Raw genomic sequence first — 25,639 nt, forward strand, 5'->3', positions numbered from 1 at the left:
CATCCTGTCTCCATGGAGATCAGTGTTGTCTATAACGTACTTGGCTTTTCTGACCCCCTCATGTTGACCACACAGTATTTTCCACTGTCCCAGTTCCTCCGGAAAAAATTGCTCGTCTGACCAGAAAGAACAGTGGTGTCGGGTTATCATCGCAGCTTCTGTACTAATGATTTTTTATTTTCAACCCAATCATCCCTGATTATGAATAATGTGCTGCCGTGAACTGAAATAGCTGCGTATGTCATCTTTCACTCTCCCACTCGGTGAAGATGGAATAAAACGGGGTGTGGCAGCATCCGCATTTTGTCACGCATATGTGAACAAATAACAATTATACCAAGATCATTTACAGGAGATGAGAATGCTTCACAGAATGAGGTTTTTCACCATATATAAATGATGCAGATTGAAGCCGAACATGACTGTGACATTACAGATTAGGGTCTAAATCCTTTCGGTAGCCACTTTGGGAAAAAACTAGTAGCAATTAGTCTTTATAGGACCAAAAACACAATGTTCAATTTAAGCTTGTGCTGTAATCAATGGGTATTCTGACAGAACAGTGTGGGTGAATATACTGTACGCCACTACGTCCTCAATCGTACAAAGATTAATAATCTCTGCTGTATTAGAAAAATGCTGTTATATAAAGCATATAGTACATCATACAGTAAGTGTGTCCTGAAGCCAACCACAGTGCGATTTGTCATGAAATGAAGCCTAAACGTAATTGCTCAATTTCACGCATTTAAATGAAGAAGAAGTTGGTAATTGATTGTGGAATCGAGATTTGCAGAAATAACCCTCAATGCTCAGGCAAAGCACAGTTACAGCTGGCAACACGGAGCGCTGCACGTCTGACCTCATGGGATATACATGAGACATCAAGGCTTTATTCAACCATCTCATGTTATAACAAACATTTGTTATTAACTGTGTTCCACCTTCAGCCCCGGGGCGCATACTTGAGCGAGCTCTCAGACTTAGTCTCTATTTGTTTTGCCACAAATATGCAGACTTCTGGAAATTGAGAAGCGGCAGCTTGTGAATATTTCACTCCCACACTCCTTCGCCAGCGTGTGCACCCAGATGAGATTATTCAGGCACAGGTGTAGCTTGATGACCACCTACAGAGCTACACACCAGTGGTCAGCTGCTGCCCCACAGCCTGCTCGCACTCTGCCTGATAACCCAGTCCCCGCCTCTGAGCCACAGACAAACGTTACCGGCTGCATCTGTGCCCCCGGCTTTGCATCATTTTGAAATTACTCTGCTGTAAACCTTAATATTAATGAGCAGCGTGAGTGGTGGAATTTGTCTAATAGTAACAGTCTTCTCACCTGGTGGCTGAACCCTTTTTCTCACCTCATGGTATGACCATCAGGAGCTTATGTATAGCTCCCAGCAGGAGAATTACAGATAAATCTTACACTTGCTGTCTTAGAGTTATCCGGTGTTATAGTAACATCCAGGATGCTTTCACTCTCCATATTTTGTAGCTGCATGCTTCATTGGATTGGCCATGAGCAGTGTCCTTCTAGAAGGACTCGCTTGTATTTGTATCGTGAATTTAGAGGGAATTTATGGATTCAAAACCTTGGGCTGCAAGTAGATTGAATGGTGTATAGTAAGACGGGAGTGGGGGCAAGGTGGCGCATGTCACAATGAGATGAGAAGCAGGAGAGGCGTGTAGAGATTGTCGGTGCTGCTGTTATTTTCTGCTGAGCCTCCTTTTTTCATTGATGTGTTTCCATTTACATCGAGACGTGGTTCAGCACAATGGTCTTATAGCTGAATCCAAGAGAGTGGACGGCCCATCCATCCCCCTCACTCTCCGACGCCCCACCCTTGTATAGCTATAACATGCATAAAGTGCTAAACTGCTCCAGCAGCATCTTTTAGCTGGAGTACCGACTGCAGCCAGGGTCTTTGAAGATATTTCCTTGGAGTTAGTGCCAAAGTCTGTCTGGTGTCAGACAAAACAAAGCTACTATTTCCTTTTTTTTCTTGTTCCTTTTTTCTTTTCTTTTTTTTTTACAGAGTGGTAAACATTATTGCTGCAGACAGTAGGACACCTTCTAGGAGAGCTGAAAAGCAGAGCTATAGGCCGTCTACCCCTCCCATTTCAAGAGAGACCTTCAAGACAGATTCAGGGTCACGCTGGGGACATCTTCATCACAGAATGACAGGAAGCCTATTAGGCAGATTGCGTTCTGTAGAATGTGCACAGCTTAGGTGCAAATCTTCTTGTCATTAAGGTTTATCTCTTATGATAAATCCTTCTGTATTTAGGTTAAATGAAAAATGACACAAAGGCACTTTTAGTTCAAGTGCTATAATTTCCCTTTAGTTGTAACTGTCACTATTGGCTCCACTTGTTTCTACTTTACACCTTAAACGTCAGCCAAATGAGGAAGTTTGCATTCATGCTCCGCGCCAGTAGCTCAACGAGTAGCTGTGTGCTCAAGAGTTGAGCGACTACACTGCACAAACAATACAGACTAACAGGATCGCTCATCCTGCAGCCTTAAATTGGCCCCTGAGTACCAAAGCTGACATTTGCTGTGCAAACAAACAAGCATCGACTAAAGGGTCAGCTTATCCTTGTAGCTTGAAACAGCTTGCTTAGTAGCTCATAAAGAGCAAAGGACAGCAGCCCTACTATGTGTTGTAAAGTTGTTAGTGTTACTCCCGAAGCAAAACTTTGGTTCAATATCAGAAAAACTAAACTTGGAATTTGATGGTGAAAGGTTGTACGTCCACGGAAGGCCTTCGTGAATTATGAAGCAAAACAAAATTCAGTGTGTCTTTCTAATTTAGTGTGCAGTAGGGCTGCCTGTGAGGTCTTGGATTGGAAAAAAAAACCAAATAAAAAACTGTCACCTTGTGGAAGGTGTATTAGCAGCATAACTGTTGAATGAGCTGTAAACTGTCAAGAATGATTTATTATTTACGTGCCGTGTGATGTTTGCCATCAAGGATACATTGATGGGGTTGCTTGAGAAAAATTGCTAACATGTGGAATTCTAAGAAACATTGACAAATACAAAAACAACATCTTTAATCAAGCTCCATCTGCTTCCCTCGGAACAGTTGGTGAAGTTCCCTTCTGTATATTTCACTGTGTGCATTACCTAGTGGACATTCCCTGGAATGTGAGTGTGAATTAAATGTTTAGCCAAGCCTTAAACGTTGATATTGGCATTTAAAAAAACTGCTGAATAAAGGATAAAGCAGCTGTCGTTGTATTTTTATTTTTTTAGCAAATTCTCTTCAAATAAGGGTAAAAAGTGCATATGTCTGGATCAGGACCATTCTCAGCTGAGGATTTGGTGTAATGCTGTAGCTCTAGTGTGTTTTTATGTCGGTCTTATGAAAGATGAATGCACTTCATTAGGCTTTGACTACAATGAAAGTACTTGTCAGTAAGGATCACTTTATTGCGGCCTTTTTTTTCACTACATATGTTAATAAAAAGAAAAAGACATAAAGCTTCAGCAGACTCCTACTTTACTATGGAAACAGCACGCTGAAATGTACACTTGTTCATCTGACTGTATAGTGACTTTGTAATGTTTCAATAGCTTTACAAAATACACACATGGTCTGTTCAAGTGGGTCTTAGTGAAATGTTTCCGAAGCAATACTGCACGCTGCATTTTCCGCTCATTTTAGCCTCTAATATCACCCACCAAGCCTCCTCTATTTTAGCAAAATAAAGTAGTGAATGTACCCAGTAGATAAGTAAAAGTTAAGCTGGATGAGAGGAACAATTATCTAAGCTGTTTCTCTTTGACTCTCAGGGCAGGAGGAGTCAGTGGCCACCTTTAAAGGCAATGAGTTCTTCAGCTACAACCTATCCCAGACTCCCATTCAGAGTAACCTGGACGAGATCACGCTGTCCTTCCGGACGCTGCAGAGGAACGCCTTGCTGCTCCACACGGGGAAGTCAGCTGACTATGTCAACCTGTCTCTGAAGAATGGCGCTCTGTGGCTGGTCATCAACCTGGGCTCTGGGGCTTTTGAAGCCCTGGTGGAACCAACCAGTGGGAGGTTTAATGACAATATCTGGCATGATGTTCGTGTGACGCGCAACCTCCGTCAGGTGTGTATACATCCATTACTTATGATTTTGTATTCTGCTTAAGAAAGTTGCAGTTTTTTGTAAAATGTGTAGATTGTATTTACGCAGAAGACGATATGATTGCAGTCTGCAAGCAATCTGTATGAGATGATGAGAAATCAGTCACTGTACACAGTATTGTAACAGTATTTAAAGTGTATCTTTCAGCTTATTAATATAAAAAAGATTTGGATCTGATTCTTATGAGCTGCAGGAAATGGCAGTCTTTTGCAAATAGAGTTTAGATAGGCTGCTATTAACCTGCGGCAGTGTGAACTGGCAGTAAACAAATACTGTGTTGGATTCTGTTGAATGCTTCTGCTGCCACATTCCCTATCCTGATATTGCAAGCGTCTATTAGGTCATTGCCCCTAGATTGCATTTCTAGAAATCACTCTTTTTCTTAATTCAGAGAACTGATTCCTTTTTGCACCCACAAGATTGTCATATATTCTTTTAATACATTTTTTGTAATAAAAACTTAACTCATTATTCATTCTATTCATTCGTCCCACAGTAGTGATGATATCAGGAGCCTGTTCATTACTAACTCTTGAACGGAGAGTGCAAAAATATCTTTTTTGCAGCTTTAGCCACTGATGTAACATTGCAGCAGTATATGGAGCCCTTGCGAGAGAAAGCAGAGCTTAAATAATGAATACAGCCAGTGCACGTGTCCAACAATGTAGTGCTGTACCTATTGTACTCCAGCCAAGTACAATTCGGCCTTAAGGTTTCGTATCATTAGCAGTCAGGACAAGGCACTGAACTCCCAGTCTAATTTACTGCAAGGATGTGTCCGTTACATTAAATGTTACCCCACTGGCATTCTTCTTTGACTGCATCATTCTGCTATTCTATTAGTCTCCTCATATAATACCTTACAGCTGCACTTTTTGGTATGGACACTGAATAAGTGGGAGTGAGTGTAATGTAAAGTGGTTGCTTGCAGGAACAAGCCCACACATAATTACTCATTTCTTTAGGTCTCACAAATTTTTTTTGCATTGTCACCACTGCAACAGCCCTGTTGCTCATAACTGCAGCAACAAACTGCAGATAGACAAGCTAGTGAAGAAAAAAAAGATTCATAAGACGAGTATAATTAGGTGTTTACAACTGTCAGGAGTCCTAATGACAAATGGAAATGCCCTTGAATTGCTGGCGGAAAATAAAGCAGGGTTTGATTTTGGTCTGATTACCTTTTGAGTGACAAGTAGCGACCTTACAGGGTTTCACAGTCAGAGCCACTCCTCGCTCGTCAATTCCTGTAAAAAAAAAAAAAAAGAAACAGTATAATGACTGCAAAAGTGCTCATTTGGTGGATGGGGTATTGATACTGGTGTTGTAAACTTGTCAGCTGGAGACATTCTTCTGAGATTTTGTTCCATATTGACATGATAACAAGCTCATTTTGTCAGCTGCACATCCATGAGGCGAATCTCGCGTGCCAGCACGTCCCAAAGGTGCTCCGTTGGATTGAGATCTGCCACTGTTGAGGCCATTTGAGTACAGTGAACTCATTGACATGTTCAAAAAATCAGTTTCAGATGATTTGAGTTTTGTGACATGGTGTATTTTCCTGCTGGGCATCCCATCAGAAGATGGGTACATTGTGGTCATAAAGGGGTAGGCATGGTCAGCAACAATACTCTGGTAGGCTGTGATGTTTAAATGATGCTTAATTAGTACTAAAGGGGTAACAATGTGCCAAGAAAACATTCCTCATATCATTATACCACCAGCAGCAGCCTGAACTACTGATACATGGCAGGATGGATCTATGTTTTCATGTTGTTTGTCTGATCCTACCATCTAAATGTTGCAGTAGACAGCAGACTCATCAGACTGGGCAACATTTTTCCAATCTTCTATTGTCCACTTTTGTTGAGCTTCAGTTTCCTGTTCTTAGCTGAAAGCTAAGGCACAGGTGTGGTCGTCTTCTGCTGCTGTAGCCTTATGCTTCAAGCTTTGGCATGCACTCAGTTTTTTTTCTTTTTCTAATCCTTCTTGGTAAACCCTAGACACAAAAATAGGTCCATTTTCTGACCAGCCCATCTGGCACCAACAGGCATGCTACATTCAAAGTCACTTAAATCACCTTTACTTCCCCATTCCGGTGCCCAGTTTGAACTTTAGCAGGTCATCTTGACCATGTCTACATGCCTGAATGCACTGAGTAGCTGCCATATGATTGGCTGATTCGATATTTGCATTGACGAGCAGATGAACAGCTGTGCCTGATGAAGTAGCAGTTCAGTGTATTTACACACAGCGCAGTAACAGATAATATAATGGTCATTCACTCTCTTCTAGCTGTGTTTATGTTTATTTAGCTGTCAGTTATGTTTCTCCAGCAAATCTGTTATATGTTCACTTTAAGCTAAGCGTAAGCTAAGAGTGCATCCACCCTAAATTGTGCTCTCACTGTGTATCTGACCAATATGCTCCAGTATGCTCTGTATTAGTCAGATACATTGGACAATGGCGTTAATGTCACTGTTACCATTATCTTAGCTAACTGAGTTCAGCAGAATACGTTTTCTTCTAGTACAATAATGAAACCCTAAGAAAGCTGAGCTTCTAAGGGGAAAGGAGGCACTAGCTTTTCTTTTCCCCACAAAGTGATCACTCTGTAAATTTACTTGAACTATAACCAGACTAAATATATTCCCTAAGATGAGTGGGACTCATGCAGTGCATGTAAATGTTAGATTTCTTTTCTAAAGAAGAACTCATTTTGTATCTAACCATCTCATCATCGCCAATATATTCTAAACCTGTCACACTAACCTGCATATAAACGTGCATCCTCCTCCACGTCTATTTCCTTAGCCTGGCTTCCAGAAGAGCGGCAATCCGATGCTTACAACGTCACTTATGCTTTCAGGCATGCATTTGATCCCTGTGTAAATTGCTTTCCCCTCAGATAAGTTAGCTCACTGACATGTAGATAGGAGGAACTGTAACTCCCAGGAGAGTGCTGGTGGAAACATTTTATTAGATCCGGTGGTGCTTTTCACTCTAGAGTTCCTCCTATTACTATCTCTCTCTCTCCATCTGCCTTTTGTGTCGTCTGTTTTGGGCAAACTCGTTGGTGCTCATTTTCTCTGCCTTTCAACCCTTGTTATCGATGCATCCACCTATTTATTGGCATGCTCAGAACACAGAACTCACTAACATGCTTGCTGATTATCTGTTGTTGTACCTCATGAATACTCTTTTGAAAACCTCCTGAGCTACACTGACAGTCATAAATATATATTACCATTTAATAAGCACTACATAACACTGGCGATGTCGAAATGCTGGCAAAATTAATGATAAAAGGTCAGCTTCAAAGTGTGCCATCCAGGTCTGGAGCCTGTATATTCTCCCAGTGTGCTCTTCTAATTAATAATGACCTAAATCAGTAATTACCTTTGAACGCACCGATCCCTCACCTCAGATATTCAAATGCCAGTAAAGTAGCTGGGTGTCACCACCATCTTAGACATCGGCCGTGCTCCTGTAGACATTTTGGAGTGAATAAGAAAGCAAGATCAATCACTTCCCAGACATGAAAACACATTTTTCTGAAATTTCTTCACGTGCAGTTTCATCAACCCTCAGTCAACCCTTCTCATTGTCCAAGGTCCGAGCCAAAGATACTCAAGGCTTCAGTACCAGATAGACAGAAATCAATACCTGCCAGTAGCAGCAAATGGAAAGGCAGGACCTTGTTTTATTGACCTGACGCCTAAACATACCATGCCATCTCTCATCCTCTTATGTCCAAATTCCAGTGATATTCATAAAAATAGACGGTTCTTTTTACATAGTTAACTCATTCTCGAGATGCAAGGGTCACAAGTCCCACATTTTAAATGATTTTTTAAGCGAAGCTAGAAATGATTCCACATTTTATAATGCTTATTTTCCCCTGCGGGTGTTTACTTGAGAATTTAGGAAATAGTTCCCTCTCTCTCATCTTTCTCATTTCCTGTTTTTTTTTTCCTTTTAGTTTTTTGTAATCCTTGGTTCTTAGTTTTCCTTCCACACTTTGTTTCCTTCCCACCAGTTTTCTGCACCACCTGTTCCCAGTTAGCTAATTACACCCTCTAGTAGTATATTACAGATCATCATTGAACTCATTTGTAGCAATGCATTATAGCCATTTATTCATGTTGTGAATCCTTTGCCTTGCTCCACTCTTGTTGATCCTTATGCTGTTTTCCTAGGTTGTTTGGGTATTGTTTTTCTTTTTTGCCCTGCTGACTGATCACCTACAAGTATAACCTGAAGCTAGTGGATAGAGATTTGTACTGGCTTTTGCTCTTTGCATCCTCTCCCTATGTGAAAACATTGCATGATCTGTGGTATTTTCCAAGCTAATGATCTGACTGAAGAATTTTATGCACAGTGTCTTTCCACTCAGGATTGTTGTGTGTAACATGAGACATCGGAACAATTAGCTGAATATGTGACCATGCATGCTCAACACTTTATTTTGTTTGGTTTTGCATTTTGTGATATTTATTATATGCAGTGCAATATACAAAGAAATTGCTTTCTACTGTAGAATTTCCTGAAATGAAATAGAATAATGCTCCCAACAAAAGAAATGGTAATTGTTTTCACTTATTACCCCTAAGTGGGAGCTGTTACATTTGTGCAGAAATACTTGTTACTGTAGGCTTATTGTCATGGCAACAAGCATATCATTTTTACTTGTATATCCCTGTTCAGCCATTCGTTTTCTTCCCTGTTTACTGATGACATTGATAGGAGAAATCTCTTGCTTTGATGGTGCCAATATTCAAGTAAATGTAGCTTGCCATCCTGTTACCTTTAATCTCAAATTAACTGTAGCATCCCAAATTGCTTTGGAGCCAAAATATCAGCGGAGCCCACATTTATCATATGTTGACTTCGCTACGATCATGCTGGTTTATCAGAAACGGGGATCAGTTGAGATTAGTGAACCTTTCAAAGCTGTTCTTGTAATTGCCTTCAAGAGCCAACATTACGGCATGCTCATTTCAAATCAAGAAATGAAGCATGAAATAATTAGGCCGGTTCTTTCCACTTGGTTTAAAAATCTTGGATTTTATTTTCCTAACATGACGGGATTTTTATCCCTGTAGGTGACGATCTTGGTGGACGGGATTCTCACCACCACTGGCTACACCCAGGAGGACAACACCATGCTGGGCTCTGATGATCTCTTCTACATAGGGGGGAGCCTAAACACAGCTGACCTGCCAGGCTCCCCGGTCAGCAACAACTTCATGGGCTGTCTGAAAGATGTGAGTACAGCTTGACCTCAGCTTCGGCAGCAAACTGGAAATACTATCCGACCCTCCTTAGGTAGCGCAACCCTTTAAGCAGAGCATGTTCTGCGTATAGAAAATTACCCCTCGCACTGATATTGATTCTCCTGTTGTAGGGTGTTTGAAGGAGAAACTTTCAGCTGGTAGGTTGTGCTGTGCAGAGCATATGCATTTATAGATTCCTGTGGGAACCCCTTTGAGAATGTAGCACTGATATGCATAAGAAACAGATGCATCTCATGTTCATTCCTGAAACACAGTCTGGAGCTGGTTTTCATTCCCTCTTCTGCATTTTTTAAGTGCTTTAAGTCTGACCTGCACCTGTCACATTGATTATCTTCAGCAAGCGAGTAAAGATCATGTACTTGGTACTAGATGTTTAGATAAAGCAGCAAATTATGGGTTAATGCCCAATTTCAGCCAGGTCTCACAAATTTTTTATGAACTGAGCCGTCTCATAAAAAAAGCAACTGATGTGCCATGAGCCTTAAAATAAGAGAAATGCTTTCCCCAAAAAGAGTTAGGAGGAGACGTGATTAAACAGGCAGCACACTGATATTTAAAAGTCACACAGACATCAGGGAGGCCGTCTTTCTTTAGGGTTAATATCCCAGCTCATACAGCTGAGTTTACTTCTGTCAGAGACACTGACGTCACACAATATAAGACCATTTATTCTGTAATTGCTTATAAACTCTTACTAGCCTCCTCTCCTGATCCCCATTAAATCCAGCTCCTCTGGATTCAGCGGGGAGAACAATGCACCAAGGACAGAGCAGACACATCACTTAGATATAGGTTACACATAATGCACAAGGCAAATAGAGTGGAAATAACGTGACTAAGCTAATAACAGCAGCGCCAGGTCGGAGCATAACGAGCAGCGGCTTCATTAAGTGTGAGTGCTTGGCAGTCAGAAGGACTGTCATACTGTCTTGGTACAAGTAGATTAAGGACTGATTATTGTTGGGTATGCTCTTGTTCATCAGTGCTGGCCTGCTTGAACTAACATGAAGATTTCTTCGTATTTCGGTTTCACATTTTCTTTTTGGGATCCGGTTGAAAAATCTGCTTAAATTGCCAACTGCTAATGACAAAGCAGCCAGCTGGTGTAGTGGAGAAATGAAATCTTCAGATAATAGTTTGATTAATTGGATTTTGGGAGGCAAAATATGGACGTTCAAGTTTTAAAGTTCAATCAGATGTTGCATACAGAAAGAAGTTAGAGATATCTGTGATTTTTAGCTATGCCAGGCTCGGTGTATTACAGTTTTGGCCATTTAATATGCTGTGATTACTGTGCACTGGTCTAGTTTAAATGTCACAACAGGAACTGGACTGGTGATCTGTGGTTCCCCAAAAAAGGATCATGCTTATCTTGATGTTGCCGTTATGAGGTTTGTGGTTTTTAAGCGAGTACTATCGACTGCCTAGCTGGATTGTTGTGACTTTAGCTACAGTTAATCGAGCCCACCCACTCACAAGATAAATTTAGATGACTTTAGTGATCTGTGGACATTTCGTTGCCGGTCAGAATTTAAAATGTCCAGTTCTTTGTCTGCTTTTACCAAATACCTGCACAATAATTCCTGTATGCTTTGGCTTTGTGTATGAAGTACTAATTTATTAAGGTAATTATGTATGAATGAGTGTTTTGATCAAGGCAACCCTGTGCCAAACCTTGCATTTACATGTTCCATGGATTAGTCCTATTTCCTGAGTCAGAGTTTGTTCTTCTGACCTCAGTGCGTTCAAGTCTTGTGGAAACAATATGGATGTTACAAGACAATCTGTGTTACTGCCTGTTGAAACAACATGTTGATAACCATTTCCTATATATATTTTCTTTACCTGACTTCTTATGAAAGTTACTGCTAATACATTTTAAGTAATTTAGGTAATTCTATGTAGTACCATGGTCAAAAATATAAACATTTTATATAAAAATTAATATGCAGTGTATAAATGGGCAAGTTTGTTAGCCCAGGTATTTTGCTTTCACCAGGTTTTTGTGTATGACATCAGTAACTTGGTCATAAATATTCCTTAATGTTCCGAGTTCAAAGTCTCCCTTTAAGGGTCGCTACTGCGGATCATCTGCCTCCATCTCACCTTATCCCTAACATCCTCCTCTGTCACAACAACCTCCTTCACTACATCCAGGAATATTCTTTGACTCTTCCTCTTTTCCTCCTGCTTGGCAGCTCCATATTCCACATCCTTTGTATTCCACATCCAGTATATCCACCATCCCTCCTCTGCATATGTCCAAACCTGAGCTCAGCCTAAGCCATATTATACCAATGAAATATTAGAGACTTTAAGAAAAAAAACACACTTGAAGGCTCTATTTTGATTTAATTATTCTTAATTTTGAGGTTAAAGTCAAAATAGTACTTCAGGTTTTTCCAAAAATTTGGACTTTATTCCCAGAATTATTAATTTTACTATAATGACCTTGTAGCATGTATGCATTGCATGTCTGTACCTTGTCTCTATCGCCTCCTTGACAGGTGGGCCGATCTGCACGTGCATCGTCACACATACAGAGATTATTAACATCTAATGTTTTTTGAACAAAATGTATTTTAAATCACAATTCATTTGATTTTCCTGTTATTACGTTCATTTAGTAATCCCCCTGCGAATGCGATGTTAGTACTCTATTTGTGTAAATGTGTCACGTTTCTCATGCACACAGACAGCACCCTAGATTCAAATTAGAATAGTATGTCAGTTATATTTATTATTGTTTATTTTGTCTTCTCACAATGAACAATAATAAGAAACAACAGATCCCTCTAACGTTTCCTTAATGTGTTCCTAATGCTCTTAATAATAGCAATAAATGTCCATCACGGTCACTTGAAATGGAAATCTGAGCATCTTCCACTCTCACGCTTCCAGCTCAGTCTCCTGTCTTGGCCCCCACCCGACCCCCTCACCTCCACCCCACCAGCGCTGGGTTTAATTTTCCAAGGGGCATTCATACAAATTCATCTGAATATTCTAGCTCGACATTTAAGCACAATTGCTGCCTAAGTACAGTCTCAGAGAGCTGCCAGCAATTTTTATTTTTAAATATGTTCAAGGCTGTTATTCATTTTTAGTCATAACGTCAACACAGTTTGCATATATATATATATATACATTTTCCTATAAATTCAACACTAAAACAGACAGATTTATTAATAAAGCCATTTGTAAACAAACAATAACAAACATATAATCATTTTTTAATAAACCTCATAACATAAATATTTAAACCCAGTAAAAGTATTTCCACTGACTGATTTTAAGTGCACCATCTACATCATTACTATGCAGTTTGCATCTACTAAAACGAAAAGGAGATGTTATTTATGGACAGGTTATTGTCCCAGCACCGCTGCCAATGCTGCAACCTCCGCTCTGTGGGCGGTGTGACTGGTGATGGTGTTTAGACCTACTACTTCTGTGTGTAGTCACACAGTCGCACTGTAGGCATGCGGGAAGAGTGTGACGCGATAAAGAGTCATGAGGAAGGGTTGACAAACCCTGATAATGAGTGTGAGCGGTGACACAGGCAGAGCTGATCATAACTGGATCGGCCTGCCAGGAAATCTGAGATGTGTCAGTCCATAAGCGAGCGCTTGAGTTCGGTGATGAAGTCGAAAATCAAAGCTCTGTGGTGAGTAGAAGGTATTCACAAATACATGCGGCACATATTGTATTCCTCTTGGTCCGCGTGGGGGAAAAAAGTGAACAGTGAGGAAAATACTCATTTTTTTCTGTCTTATTTTACTGAATGTAGACAGCGTAGGCAATGACTAATCTCCCTAGATGTTTCAGGATAGTAGATATGTGGTGCTGAGGAGAGGCCATCAGGTTCATCATTGCAGGAGAAACCTTCAGATGAATGTCACAACCAGCAGGCAGAGATGAATTTGTTTTTCAAAGTTGCCCCTATGTCGTTTTATTATGCTGCCGTGCGTGTACCTTCCAGATATCGCATGCCTAACCATTAGCTACGTGTACTTTAATGCTTCACAGATTGCACCCAATTTGGCTATGGAGAACGTCTTCACACAGCTGTTGGGAGAAGAGAAGGTCTTCATTGTCATGCAGTTTGTTATTCTGTACTTTTTGAACATAAATGACACAGGGACTTTGCCGGTTAGCACTAAAGGGCTTTATTTCTTGTGTTTTGGGATACTCTGTAATCCATGTCACAAACAACAAGCATCTGAATTGGTGAAATAGGATTCCGCTTCTTGCTTTGTCCTTTGGCTTATATAATAGCCCTGCAGAGGTCACAGTGTCTTTTTGTAGCCATCTGTGCGTTTTCGCTGGTGTTGTTGGTTGTTTACTGAAAACACGCTGTTCCCTCTTTGTGTAAGTGACTGCCTTGATTGACTGTCTTCCCATTTTAAAATTGCTTGTTACACTCATTTCTCGATGGTCAGTTTCGCCATCTGATTTCACTGCTTAATTAGTCACACTGAGGCAGTGTGAAGTGTGATATTGGCTCAAATTGCCTCTCAGCTCTGCTGTTAGTCCTCTGTGCTGTGTGGTGTGTCACCTCAGGCAGTGACTGGTTGCAGAGTGATGTGGCAGATAACAGTGGGCTCGGGGTGACTTACAACTGATACAAAATGAGACAAGGACCGTGGTTTCCTACTGTGCATATTGATGAAGCCAGAATGAAAGCAGAAAATACAACAACAAGACAAAGAAGCCTGCACAGGCATTCTCTCCCAGTATGCTTTATGTTGAAAACAGGGCATTGTCTATCTGGAGTCTTGTATATGCAAGTAAATATATGTACAAAAGGTTGTTTTTGTATTTCACTAAAATATTAAATCACCAGCAAGATATTCCTCAAAGGCAAATGAGTTTCTCATGTACATTTATTCATGCCGGAGTGCAAAATGGGATTTATTTATTTTTTTAACGACTGTTCTGCAGATCACGAGTGCATGTTTACTAAATTTACCCATTTTAAATAATAAATTTCGCGCTGAGCTTGTAAAGGGTCAAGGCCGCCTCTCTCCCACTCACCATCTCTGCCTTGACTTGATCTCTTCCAGTTTACCTCGGTATAAATACACCAAATTGTTTGCCATCGTGTGGGTGCAGTGTTCCTCCTCCTGTTCCTCCGCTCTGAATTTAAGATGATTATGTCAGACCCATTGTGCATTCCTAAATGAGCCAGTTAAATGTCTAAAATATAAGCATTTGCATCTAAATCTAAATGCATTTTTCTTTTTTTTTTTTTTTTTTTTTGCAATTTCACAAGCGGTTTAACACCTGCTGCCTTCTTGTTGTCTCGTGATAATCTCCTCATAATTTGTTGGTAATTAAAATATTTTTATGATGTACCTGAAATCCTGCAGAACAAATGCACTGAACTGTGCGTGCTTTCTCAGTCTCTGCATCGATATGCAATATGATATATAAACAACCTATATACACACACGTGTGTGTGTGTGTGTGTATATATATATATATATATATATATATATATATATATATATATATATATATATATATATATATATATATATATATATATATACATATGTGTATGTATAATTTCATGTAATTAATTGCTTCTCCAGACATAAAATAAATGGTCTCAGTTTATTTCAAATGAAATCCAAGTAAAATCACTAAAGTGCTTTCTGTCTCAGCTCCGGGTTCAGGAATGATTCACCATGTTGTCGGCTGCTGTGTCCTATTGATTGTCGTGTTTATTGATGACTAATATTCAACCTTTGCACTAAATTCATTCCGCTTTTCCAGCTGTCATCTCACCACGACATCTCTCTCATTTATTAGGTGGTCTACAAGAATAATGAGTTTAGACTCGAGCTGTCACGGCTGGCTGAACAGCGAGACCCCAAGATCAGTATCCATGGTGACCTGATATTCAGCTGCGAGGATGTGGAAGCCCTGGAGCCGGTCACCTTCGACACGCCGTCTGCCTACTTGACATTGCCCAGGTGGAACACAAAGAAAACGGGGTCCATATCTTTCGACTTCCGCACCACAGAGCCCAGCGGCCTTATGCTGTTCAGCCATGGCAGCCTGCAGGGCACGCAGCCTGATAGGAAGCCCCGGGCCGACTTCTTTGCCATCGAGCTGCTCGACGGATTTCTCTTCCTCGTCATGGATATGGGCTCTGGCAGCATCAAGATGAAAGCCAGTAGCAAGAGGCTCAATGATGGCGAATGGTGCCATGTGGACTTCCAGAGAAAAGGGCGCAATGGTAAGTCAATGTTGTGTTTTTGTGAAAGCGGGGTACGCCTTCTGTCTGCTTCTGCTGCCGTGTTTCTCTAGTTTTAGCTGTGGAGCAGGCTACAAAGGGTTCCAAGCTGTGAAATCGCCATATGTCAGCGTGGATACAGTCACTCTGGCACGCTCCTGTTTTTTATTCACTGCGGTGAAACATGCATGCATATTAGCTTTTAATAACAATTATATTTTTAGTCGCTATAATCTACATGTGACATTTTTAAATTTGTGTTAACCTATTTAACAAGTGGCCAATTACACAGTCGCCCAACTCAAATTAGGAATTGCCTGCCTTATTAGTGCGGTACGTATGCGGAAGACAAGAGTGCATTTCTTCTATTTTGGCCACACATTTCTATAAATAAAATCCATTTCTTCTCAAGGGTCCTTAATTCACAGGTCGTCACTTTTACAGATCAAGTTTTAGTTTTTGCTTTTGCCCAAAGCCCAAGCAAAATAATCTCCCAAGGACACATAGTGCATTTTTATTATATTCACTTTTTTTAAGACAAGCAGCCTGGTGCCCACTTCCTCAATCTCACAGTTTGTTCTTGCCTTTCATTCAGCACAACCCACGCACACACCTGTCTTCCTTTTCTGCAACAAAAAAAAAAAACTGTGTAAGTGCAAGTTGACTCACACTTAATGCCTGGCCCACAGGCTTTATTTCAGTGAACAGCCAGAGCATCCCCTTTTCTGCTAATGAAGGCAGTGAGATCCTTGACCTGGATGGGGACATGTATCTTGGAGGTTTGCCAGAGGATCGTCAAAACCTCATGCTGCCCCCTGAGGTATGGACGGCGTCCCTCGGCCTCGGCTACGTGGGCTGTGTGAGGGACCTGTTCATTGATGGACAGAGCCGTAACCTCCGGAGACTGGCAGAAATTCAAAGCGCCACAGGTGTCAGCAGCTTCTGCACCAGGGAGACTCACGTCAGGTGTACCAGAGACACATGTGCCAATGGTGGACACTGCAAAGAGGGCTGGAATCGCCATATTTGTGACTGCAACAGTACTGGGTACCTAGGCCCCAGCTGCGAGAAGGGTAAGAGGATCTAAGAAGGATGGCAGTAGATGGGGAAGATAAATGTGTTTTTTTTTTCTTTTTAAAGGTGCTGCAAAGCTTTTAGCACACTTGGCTAGTATTTTATTTATTAAGTTAGGTGTGTAGTGGCTTAAAAGTCTCTGTAAATATAGAAACAATGTAGATATAGACAAATTTCATTATCAAAAGGACTTAGTGCTCAGGCTTCCTAAACTTGAATTTCATTTGCAGTTGCATTATGATCGTACTGCCTAATGCCATCTCTATTCAAATGAGAGGCATGCTCTCAATCCAGAATAACTCTCCAAATATACAAACCAACCTGGTGACAATGACAGTATCATGGAAAATGATGCTGTTTTTAATGTGAGCCATTCAACAGCAAATTGCGGTATTTACCTACAGCAGAGCGATTCATTAATGGATTGTCAGTATCATGAGGTTACCAGTGCTATGAGTATTTCATCAGAAATGCAGTGGTTCTTCAGCAGAGTGATTCGGCCTGAATCACTCTGCATTCACCGTGCAGATAACTTCCTCACAGAGAGGCCAAATTACGCAGCTCCATTGGCAGCTAATAGTATGAGGAATGAAAATCCCCCTTCTATTGCGCTGTGTTGGGAATAAATCCTTCAGAAATTTGATTGCGCCTGCAATCTCGCCACTCTCTCTGTGTGCTCCAGGCTTTTTCTGCCATCTGGTGCGGCAGATGAAAACTGCAATCTAAAAGGATATCATGTCGCACCCAAAATAATCTCAGACCAAATTTAGGTTTCGTTCCATAAATGCCTCTTCATGTTTTTAATTTCACGCTGTGATTCCCTCTGGATGTCTGCTAACACTTTCTTCCCTCCCGTTTTTGGTCAACTCCACTTCCTAAATCTGCAGAGGCCACCATGGTGAGCTATGACGGCAGCATGTATCTAAAAGTGGTACTGCCGAGGACGCTGCACACAGAGGCCGAGGACGTGTCTCTGCGCTTTATGTCCCAGAGGGCCTATGGACTGCTGATGGCCACCACCTCCCAGCAGTCTGCAGACACCTTGCGCTTGGAGCTGGATGGAGGCAGAGTGAAACTCACTGTGAACCTGGGTAATGCTGCTGCGGCAAATATGAGCACATACTGTAATCCCTCTTGAACTTTTAGGCCGCGTTACTTAGACAGATACCTCTGTGTATTTGTTTTGTCTGAGGCTCTCTCATCCCCATCTGCATACACAGTATATACAGTGGCCTAAAAAAAAGAAGAGTAAAGAACACCCCCCCTGGTTGTTTTGCATGCTGCTATAATTTATTTCAGAAGCCCGCAGTGGTTCTGTCAATTTTAGAAAGAGCAGCTTGGTCTATGTGAAAATGAGTTAATTAAATAATGAATTATCAGTTTGAATTAAAAAGTAGCATAATGTGATGTCATTAGGGGGATATCCTTGTCAGCGTTCTTTTTTGCCAGCTCTGCTTTGATTTCCATAAACCAGGAAATTTTAAAGAAACATTACAAATAAATTCAAAAAGCTCGCATATTATAACCTGGTGAATATTAGAGTTTTAACATGTTTCAGCTGTGTATATGAGAGCGTACACCTTTTCCTTTTCAGGGAAGGAGGGTTCAGTAGGTAGACATTGATGTATTTCCCCAAACCTTTTCTTTAGGCCATTTACAGTTAACAAGAACAAAATCATATATATAATATTTAAAGAATGATTTCATGCCACTGTATTTTCCCCCTTTCTCATGGTGACTTTGTTTGTCTTCACAGGCAAGACTATATAGAGAGAAAAATGGTATGATATGCAAGTGCCATTGTGTTTACACACAATACGAGCTAAAGCGTCACTATAACGAGACGTCACAGTTATGTCTAAACTTTGCTTTGAAGTAGACTGGAATGTTAAATTAAAATATGTGTTTTAAGGTTATATCTTTAGTGAATACCTTATTGTGCAGAGGCAGACGGGAAAGAAAGGGAGAAAATGTATATTTTTGGGCTCTAAAGACAGTGCTTTCTCTATTGTTTACGCATAAAATGTAGAACAAAATACAAAAAGCTGCGGAAAAACAAGGGATTAGTGACTTTTTAGGCTACTGTATATGTGTATGTATATTCTGCCTTATCTTTCTCTCTCTCTCTCTTTCTCTTCCTCTCTCTCTCTCTCTCTTTTTCACTCTCTTACTCTTTCAGTTCATCCCTTGGTCAGGTCCCACCTGACCGTCTCGGCTCTTTCAGCCCTTCAATGGCTTGTCTGCAGTTCAAGGAGAAGGCAGTCAGAGACCTGATCCGTCATTACGCTGAAATATTACCGCTTAAACTGCTCACATTGTAGATGTGTCCATTGTAGTTCCTTCCCCTCACATTTACTGGCCTTTCCAGTTTAGAGCCGCTTCACTGAACAGAGAGTACCAGTGATGGCCGTACAGACACACGCACTCAGGCGCACGCACACATACAGACACACATCTGCAGCAGAAAGTCACTCTGGTCTCTGGCTGTCTGTATCCACTGCTCTGTGATGGTTGACAGCCTGAGAGCACTCTGCAGCCACATAACTTACACCGACATATTGAACCACAGTTGGTTAAATTGGTTTCATTATTCAGAACGTGCAAAGGATGTGTGGGTGAGCCCATTTTGAGGCCAAAAATGTGAACATTTCAGCTGGATTGAGAAGATAGTGACTGTTGTAGATATGAGAAAATGTTGGCAAAGCATTACATTTGTGCTGTTGTCACTTTTTTCACGGTGTAACTATCATTGTGGCTGCAGGTTGTGCAAATCGCCACTTTTCCTCTGTGTGTAACTCGGAAAATATATTACCGTCAGACCTGCAGGACAAGCAGCAATTTTTAACAGCAATTTGAGCTGAAGATGGATCAAGAGTTGGGCTTTTTTAGTAGAGGTGCATTAGCCTACCAGATTTAATAAATGAATTGTATAGAATTAAATCTGTCACAATAATGTGTGCAGAAGAAAACACAGTCTTGAATAATATACATATAATGTATTACATCTACGGACTACTAGTTGACTAACCTCTCATACATTAGATTGCACAGGCTCTTCTTCTTTAAGCTGCTCCCTTTAGGGGTCCCTGCAGATCATCTGCCTCCGTCTCACCCCATCCTCTGTCACACAACCCTTTGTTGTCTTCCTCTTTTTCCTCCTGCCTGCCAGCTCCATATTCAACAACCTTTGTCCAATCCACTGTCCCTCCTCTGCACACGTCCAAACCATCTCAACCAAGCCTCTCTAACTTTTGCCTCTCGACTTGAACTGTCTCCCTGATGTACTCATTTCTAATACTGTCCATCCTGGTCACTCCCGATGAAAATAGCATCTTCAGCTCAGCCACCTCCAGCTCGACCGCCTGTCTTTTATTGTCAGTGCCACCGTCTCCAAACCACACACTATAGCAGGTCTCACTATCGTCTTGGAAACCTTCCCTTTCACTCATGCTGCTTTATTCTGTCACAAATCACACCTGATACTGGTCTCCATCCACTCTCTTTTCTTGACCTCCCTTGTGCAGTGTTTCTATGAATAGTTGGCCTCAGACATTAAAACTCATGCACCTTGATATCTTTACTCCTTGCTTCTTCACCATTACACCTCTCTCACTCACTCACATTTATTCTGTCTTCATTTATTCTATTCTACTGACTTTCATTACTCTTCTCTCCAGAGCATACCTCCACCTCCCCAGGCTCTCTTCCACCTGCACCCTACTCTCACTACAGATCACAGTGTTATCTGTGAACATCGAAGTCTACGGAGACACCTCTCTGACCTCTTCTGTCAAGCTGTTCATTACCATTACAATCAACAAGGGCCTCAGAGGTGATCCCTGATATAATCCACCTTAAAAACCCATCTGTCACATCAGTTGCACACCTCACCACTGTCCTCATACATGTCCTGCACCACCCTCTGATATTTCTCAGCCGCTCCTGTTTTCCCCATGCAGTACCACAGCTCCACTCTTGGCACCTTATCATATACTTTCTACCGTATCATATCATATGCTAGATCCTGAAAGATGCAGTGCAATTCCTTCTGACCTTCTCTATACTTCTTCATCAACACTGTCAAAGCAAAGATCGCCTCTGAAGTACTCTTTCTTGGCATGAAGCTTGATCATCACTTCTCCTCTTAACCTAGCTTCAACAACTATTTCCTGATCATATATCTCAATGACATACAGGTTACTTGTCGCTGACTGCAAATTCAGCCTCAGTGACGTCTGTGACTGTTTATTGTTCAGTAGCCACCTGTTCTCTGCAGTAAAGTCACTGTGTCTATTCTCAGAGAAATTTTACAAGGTTTTCTTGTTTCTCATGTTAAAATCAGCATAATTATCTCCTCGTGAGACACTCAAATCTAATATGAGTTTCATTTTCCAATTTTGTTATCTGACAATTTTCCTCACAGCAGTGTGAGTTTGCCGAATTACCCCAAAGCAGATGTAGGTGGAGCGATCAGTCGTGTTATCTGAAACAGATAAATCCTGCCGATTCTAAACATAAGCAGTCGTAGCAGAGCCGGTATGGATGCTAAAAATAACTCTGCTGCACCTCTACTTTTATTGTCCATAAAACTCTCATTGATCCCAACTTTGACCGGGTCTCTTGTATTTCCAGCAGTGCCAGACACATGCTGGGAATTTTTTTTTCCTTTCACTCACCGTTCCTTTTTTCTTCCTCAGAGAGGAAGGTGGCGGTTTAGACTCTTCAGGCTGTCCCCGGATGGTGGGCTCTGAAAAGCACTGAATTGTCTGCAGAATGTACCTTGAAGGATGTGAAATGATCTCCTCTTGTGCTGTTCTCTTTTTTTTTTCTTTTAATCTCACCATCTCACTCTCTCTCTCACCAGATTGTATCAGGATAGGCTGTAATCTCAGTAAGTGTCTCCTATGATTATGATTTTATTTACTGTACCATGATTTAGGGAACATGCTCTGTGCCTCTGCTCCCACATGAAAGAGAATATAATTCATTTATTCTGCTGCACAATTGTCTTTGTTTACTGTTGCTGTTATCTTCCTCACAAGCATCATTATAAAGATAAGAACATGAATGGGACTTCACTGTGGCACACAGCTGTACAGTTGAATATAATTGGGATCCTGTTGTCACAAAATCTACCAATTCAAATTAGACACATTTTCAGTGTAATGATGCTGTAATCATATGTAGCTATTTTCGACATACAATAGTCTGCTGTTGGGCTGCCAATGAGTCTGCCATTCATCTGCCTCTGACTAATTTGCTCACATAGCTGATAATTGGGTACAGTTAAAATGTAACCCGTAATTGTCTTTAGTGGGAAAATCAGTGTCTCAATTTCACTTTAGGGAAAAAAAAACAACTGCTTCATTAGGAGTAATCAGACTGCAGTGACAGAGCTGAGATAAACTTAAAGGTTAGAATGAAATCAGATCAATAGCAGAGCTTCAGAAAATCAATGACTTGTTTTGGCTAAAATGTGTAAAAATAGATACAGATTGGTGCAGACAATTCGCAGCTCTGGACACCTTTTTATTAGAGTAACTGTCACGAAACGTGTTCCATGTTTAAATATCTTTTCAATACAGCATCTCCTTTTACTCTGATTACCGATCCCTCAGTAACGGTTTAACAGATTTCTTTTTTATCAATAAACGTTTTGATTGCACATCCTTCACTATTTGCCATAAAGTACAGGACAATAAATGAAATGAAAGTTTAAAATGAACTGAAAACATAAGCTAAAAAATGACAATAAAGATGAAGAGTCTATCCAAAAAGAAAAAAAAAAACATTTCCATGAAGCTACAGGGTCTTTTAATAATTCAGCTGACCCAAAGGAAAATGAATACTAAAAGTAAGATTTTCCCCTGGATTAACGGAATAGATTTGCTGGTTTTTCTGGGCTCTTGTGAAGTGGAGTGGTAGTTCAGGTCGCACCGCAGTGATGCTGGAATTTATGATGCAGATTGTTGCTCTCGCCCGATAGTGAGAGACAGGCAATTTAAGTTTGGGTTCAGACTACGGCGGTGTGAGAAACAGATAAACGCTATTGCCGGTGGAGAGGTGAGCGGCTCTCTGATCATCCTATACAGAGGAGGCTTATGAATGCTTATAAAAGTTATCACTATAATTGAGTGCAGACTGAAAGCTTGTTCCCACCCCTCATGTATGAATAATGCTTTGATACTTCAGAATAAAAACCTCTCAGTGTTCGTGTTAGAAAACGATTCACAGAAAAGCCGCCCTATTGCCAATTATTATGCATTTAAAATCACGAGAGGTAGATACTCCGATGAAGACAACTCTTTGTGTACTCTCAAATATATTTGACAGTGAATCCCGGATAAGTGAAGAATCGATAACCCGCAGTCAGTAAGGTGCAGGTTTAACAGCTTTTACAATACAGTTGTACACAGATTTACTGCACATGTATGAAATTATTGAACTGCTCGTTACATTGAATCAATTATGTTGTTTTTCTCTGTGCGAGGTGAGTAAAATGTGTGCGTTTATGTGTGTTTGTGTGTGTGTTTTTATGTGTGCGGATGGTTGAATGGAAATTAGGTGCCTGTGTGCTATCTCAGTGACTCACCTGCATAAAAGCGGTTTATATCCACTTTAAATGGTTTGTTGCACTCAGTGGAAAATATACAGATTAAACCTTATGCAAAGAAAGCTTAGCAGAGAAAAATGCATTGAGCATTGGCTGCCTATCTGTTATCTTCATCTGATATCTGCCCTGGAAATTCTCCTTCTCTACCAGCAGATGGCATTATAACATTGTGCATTGTCCACTTTATTTGTGTCTTCTGTATTCATTAAACTGTTTGTATCCTGCATCAGTTGCCTCTAAAATAGCTTCACTGGGCACATGTGGCAATGAATGGCTTCCTAATGGTTTTTCAATATTAGAAGATGTACACAGATTTTTAAACTGCAGAACTACCTGCTTAAATTATTAAGACACTAATCACCAAAAACAGCGCTACCGTACAGTTTGCGTTATATACTTTTTAAATACATTTGTTTTCCCCGCTTTGATGGATTACCTTCTAACTTGACTGCAGGCTAAAGAATTCTGATTTCTCAGGCAAGGTATCTTTCAAATGTAGCTTACTTCCGAAGGAATCTGGGAGGAAAGCCCATCTGCAACAGCTGCTTGGAAACTGTCCACAACTGGATACACAGTGGGAGGGTAATCGCTGTAAGAACAAATGTTGCTGCAGTGTTCTTGATTAATTATATGGAGTCTGGGAAAGCGTGGTGCGCACACTTTTGAAATGAGGCATTTGTTCGACAAATTTGCTTTTTATTAAGACGCAAATCCTGCAGCCATAGTCTCAGCTCACTCATGAGTCTGACCTGTATAACTCCACCGAGCCTTTGAAGTTATTATTGAAAGCATCACTCAAATACAACTGGGGATCAGAATGGACAATATGGACCTTTCTTTCAAGCTTTTGAAAGGCAGACCGATTTCAACGGGTTTACAATCACATGTCAGTGGTGAATACACTTTTCTATTCCAGCATCCACTCTGCAGTGTTACAGATAGATAACTCTTTCTATCATAAAATATACATTTAAATGCTGGTTCTTTATTTAAAAGTATTGAGAGACCGCGTTCATTATTTATTATTATATACATTACTTTCACTGCTGCACTATTTAAACTATTCGCTGTAGAGATCAGGTCTAGGCTGCAGTGAACCGGTAAGCTTCTTTCTGACTCCTCACCCATGGATCATTCATTCATCGTTCATTTTTGAACTTTATCCATAATCAAGCTATATGAGCTAACATCCCACCTCACTGCTATAGCAACCACACTATTGCATTTCAGTAAGGGGCCAGGACCACTGATGCCATTGCCGTTATTCTGTGGATGCTTTGTGTTTAAAAAGATGGGTTAAAAGTAGGATCATCTTAAAGTTGTTTCAGACAGCATGAACTAAGATGCTGTACCAACACCCAGTATGAGAAGAACAAGGATTCATTTTGAACTGTGCAAAACTACTTTACACTGAGTTGTACATTAGAACAATAGGTCATCTTTAAACCTGGATTCTTCAAAATGGCCAGCAGGGGGCGACTCCTCCAGTTGCTTAAAAATAAGGTGGGGGAGGGACGGGGGGCGAGGCCTTTGCTCTCTGCCCTCTTTACATTTTTCAGATGAGTTTATGGCCTCGATTGTTAGCGTCAGGTCTTGAGATCTCGTGTCGAACATGATGCTCAGTTCAGTAAGCAGTCCTCCCCATTACAGTCATAAAAGATGACAGAGCAGGGTAAGCTCCAGGGCAGGCCTCCCTTTTTGATCGATAACTCGCTACTTGCATGCTGTTATTTTTGTGTCACCCACAGCTGATTAAAACCTCTGGAATAAAGTTGTATTGTATTGTAACTGGGTAGTTGTGTTGTCAAAATACATCCCAGTGCAAACAACAGACAAAGAGAAATTGTTCCTGCTAGAAAAATAGTCATTACTCGTTGTACCTGTACTGCTTTACATACTTAATGAATATGTGCACAGCCCCCCTAATTGCATTTAACACTGTTTGTGAAGGATGCCCAGACTTTAGTTCACCCCTAAGCAATTTCTCAGAACTAACACGATGTCGTGTAAATGTGCACAACAGCAACAGATGTACGGCAACTGCAGCAACAAGAAGAGTGGCCTGAGTGTAATTTTCAAATGATGATATGATTGAAAGCATGTTCAGTACTGCACTTGTAGTATCACCACTTTGGGTCTTGATCTATCCAATTGTATTAATGATATAAACAGAATTTTATGTGTAAAATATTTAGAAATTCCTGTTTTGTGCTTGCAAAAAATTCGACTTTGTTGTTCTATTTTGATATTATTGTGTTTGGCTTCATATG

General features: G+C 40.7%; 1 protein-coding gene across 5 annotated transcripts in view; it reads left to right on the plus strand.

The window, feature by feature from the left end:
* The window catches only part of nrxn2a (neurexin 2a), a 128,049-nt gene that overhangs the window by 34,697 nt on the left and 67,713 nt on the right, over window positions 1-25,639 (plus strand). For all 5 annotated transcript variants that reach the window (XM_039618668.1, XM_039618672.1, XM_039618670.1 and 2 more), the window contains 6 exons: window positions 3,804-4,105; window positions 9,250-9,411; window positions 15,256-15,685; window positions 16,372-16,755; window positions 17,644-17,847; window positions 21,621-21,647. In XM_039618668.1, coding sequence (XP_039474602.1) covers window positions 3,804-4,105; window positions 9,250-9,411; window positions 15,256-15,685; window positions 16,372-16,755; window positions 17,644-17,847; window positions 21,621-21,647 — 1,509 coding nt within the window. The remainder of the gene's footprint in view (window positions 1-3,803; window positions 4,106-9,249; window positions 9,412-15,255; window positions 15,686-16,371; window positions 16,756-17,643; window positions 17,848-21,620; window positions 21,648-25,639) is intronic.

The sequence above is a fragment of the Oreochromis aureus genome, linkage group 10 (genome assembly GCF_013358895.1).
Source record: "Oreochromis aureus strain Israel breed Guangdong linkage group 10, ZZ_aureus, whole genome shotgun sequence".
Lineage (NCBI taxonomy): Eukaryota > Metazoa > Chordata > Actinopteri > Cichliformes > Cichlidae > Oreochromis > Oreochromis aureus.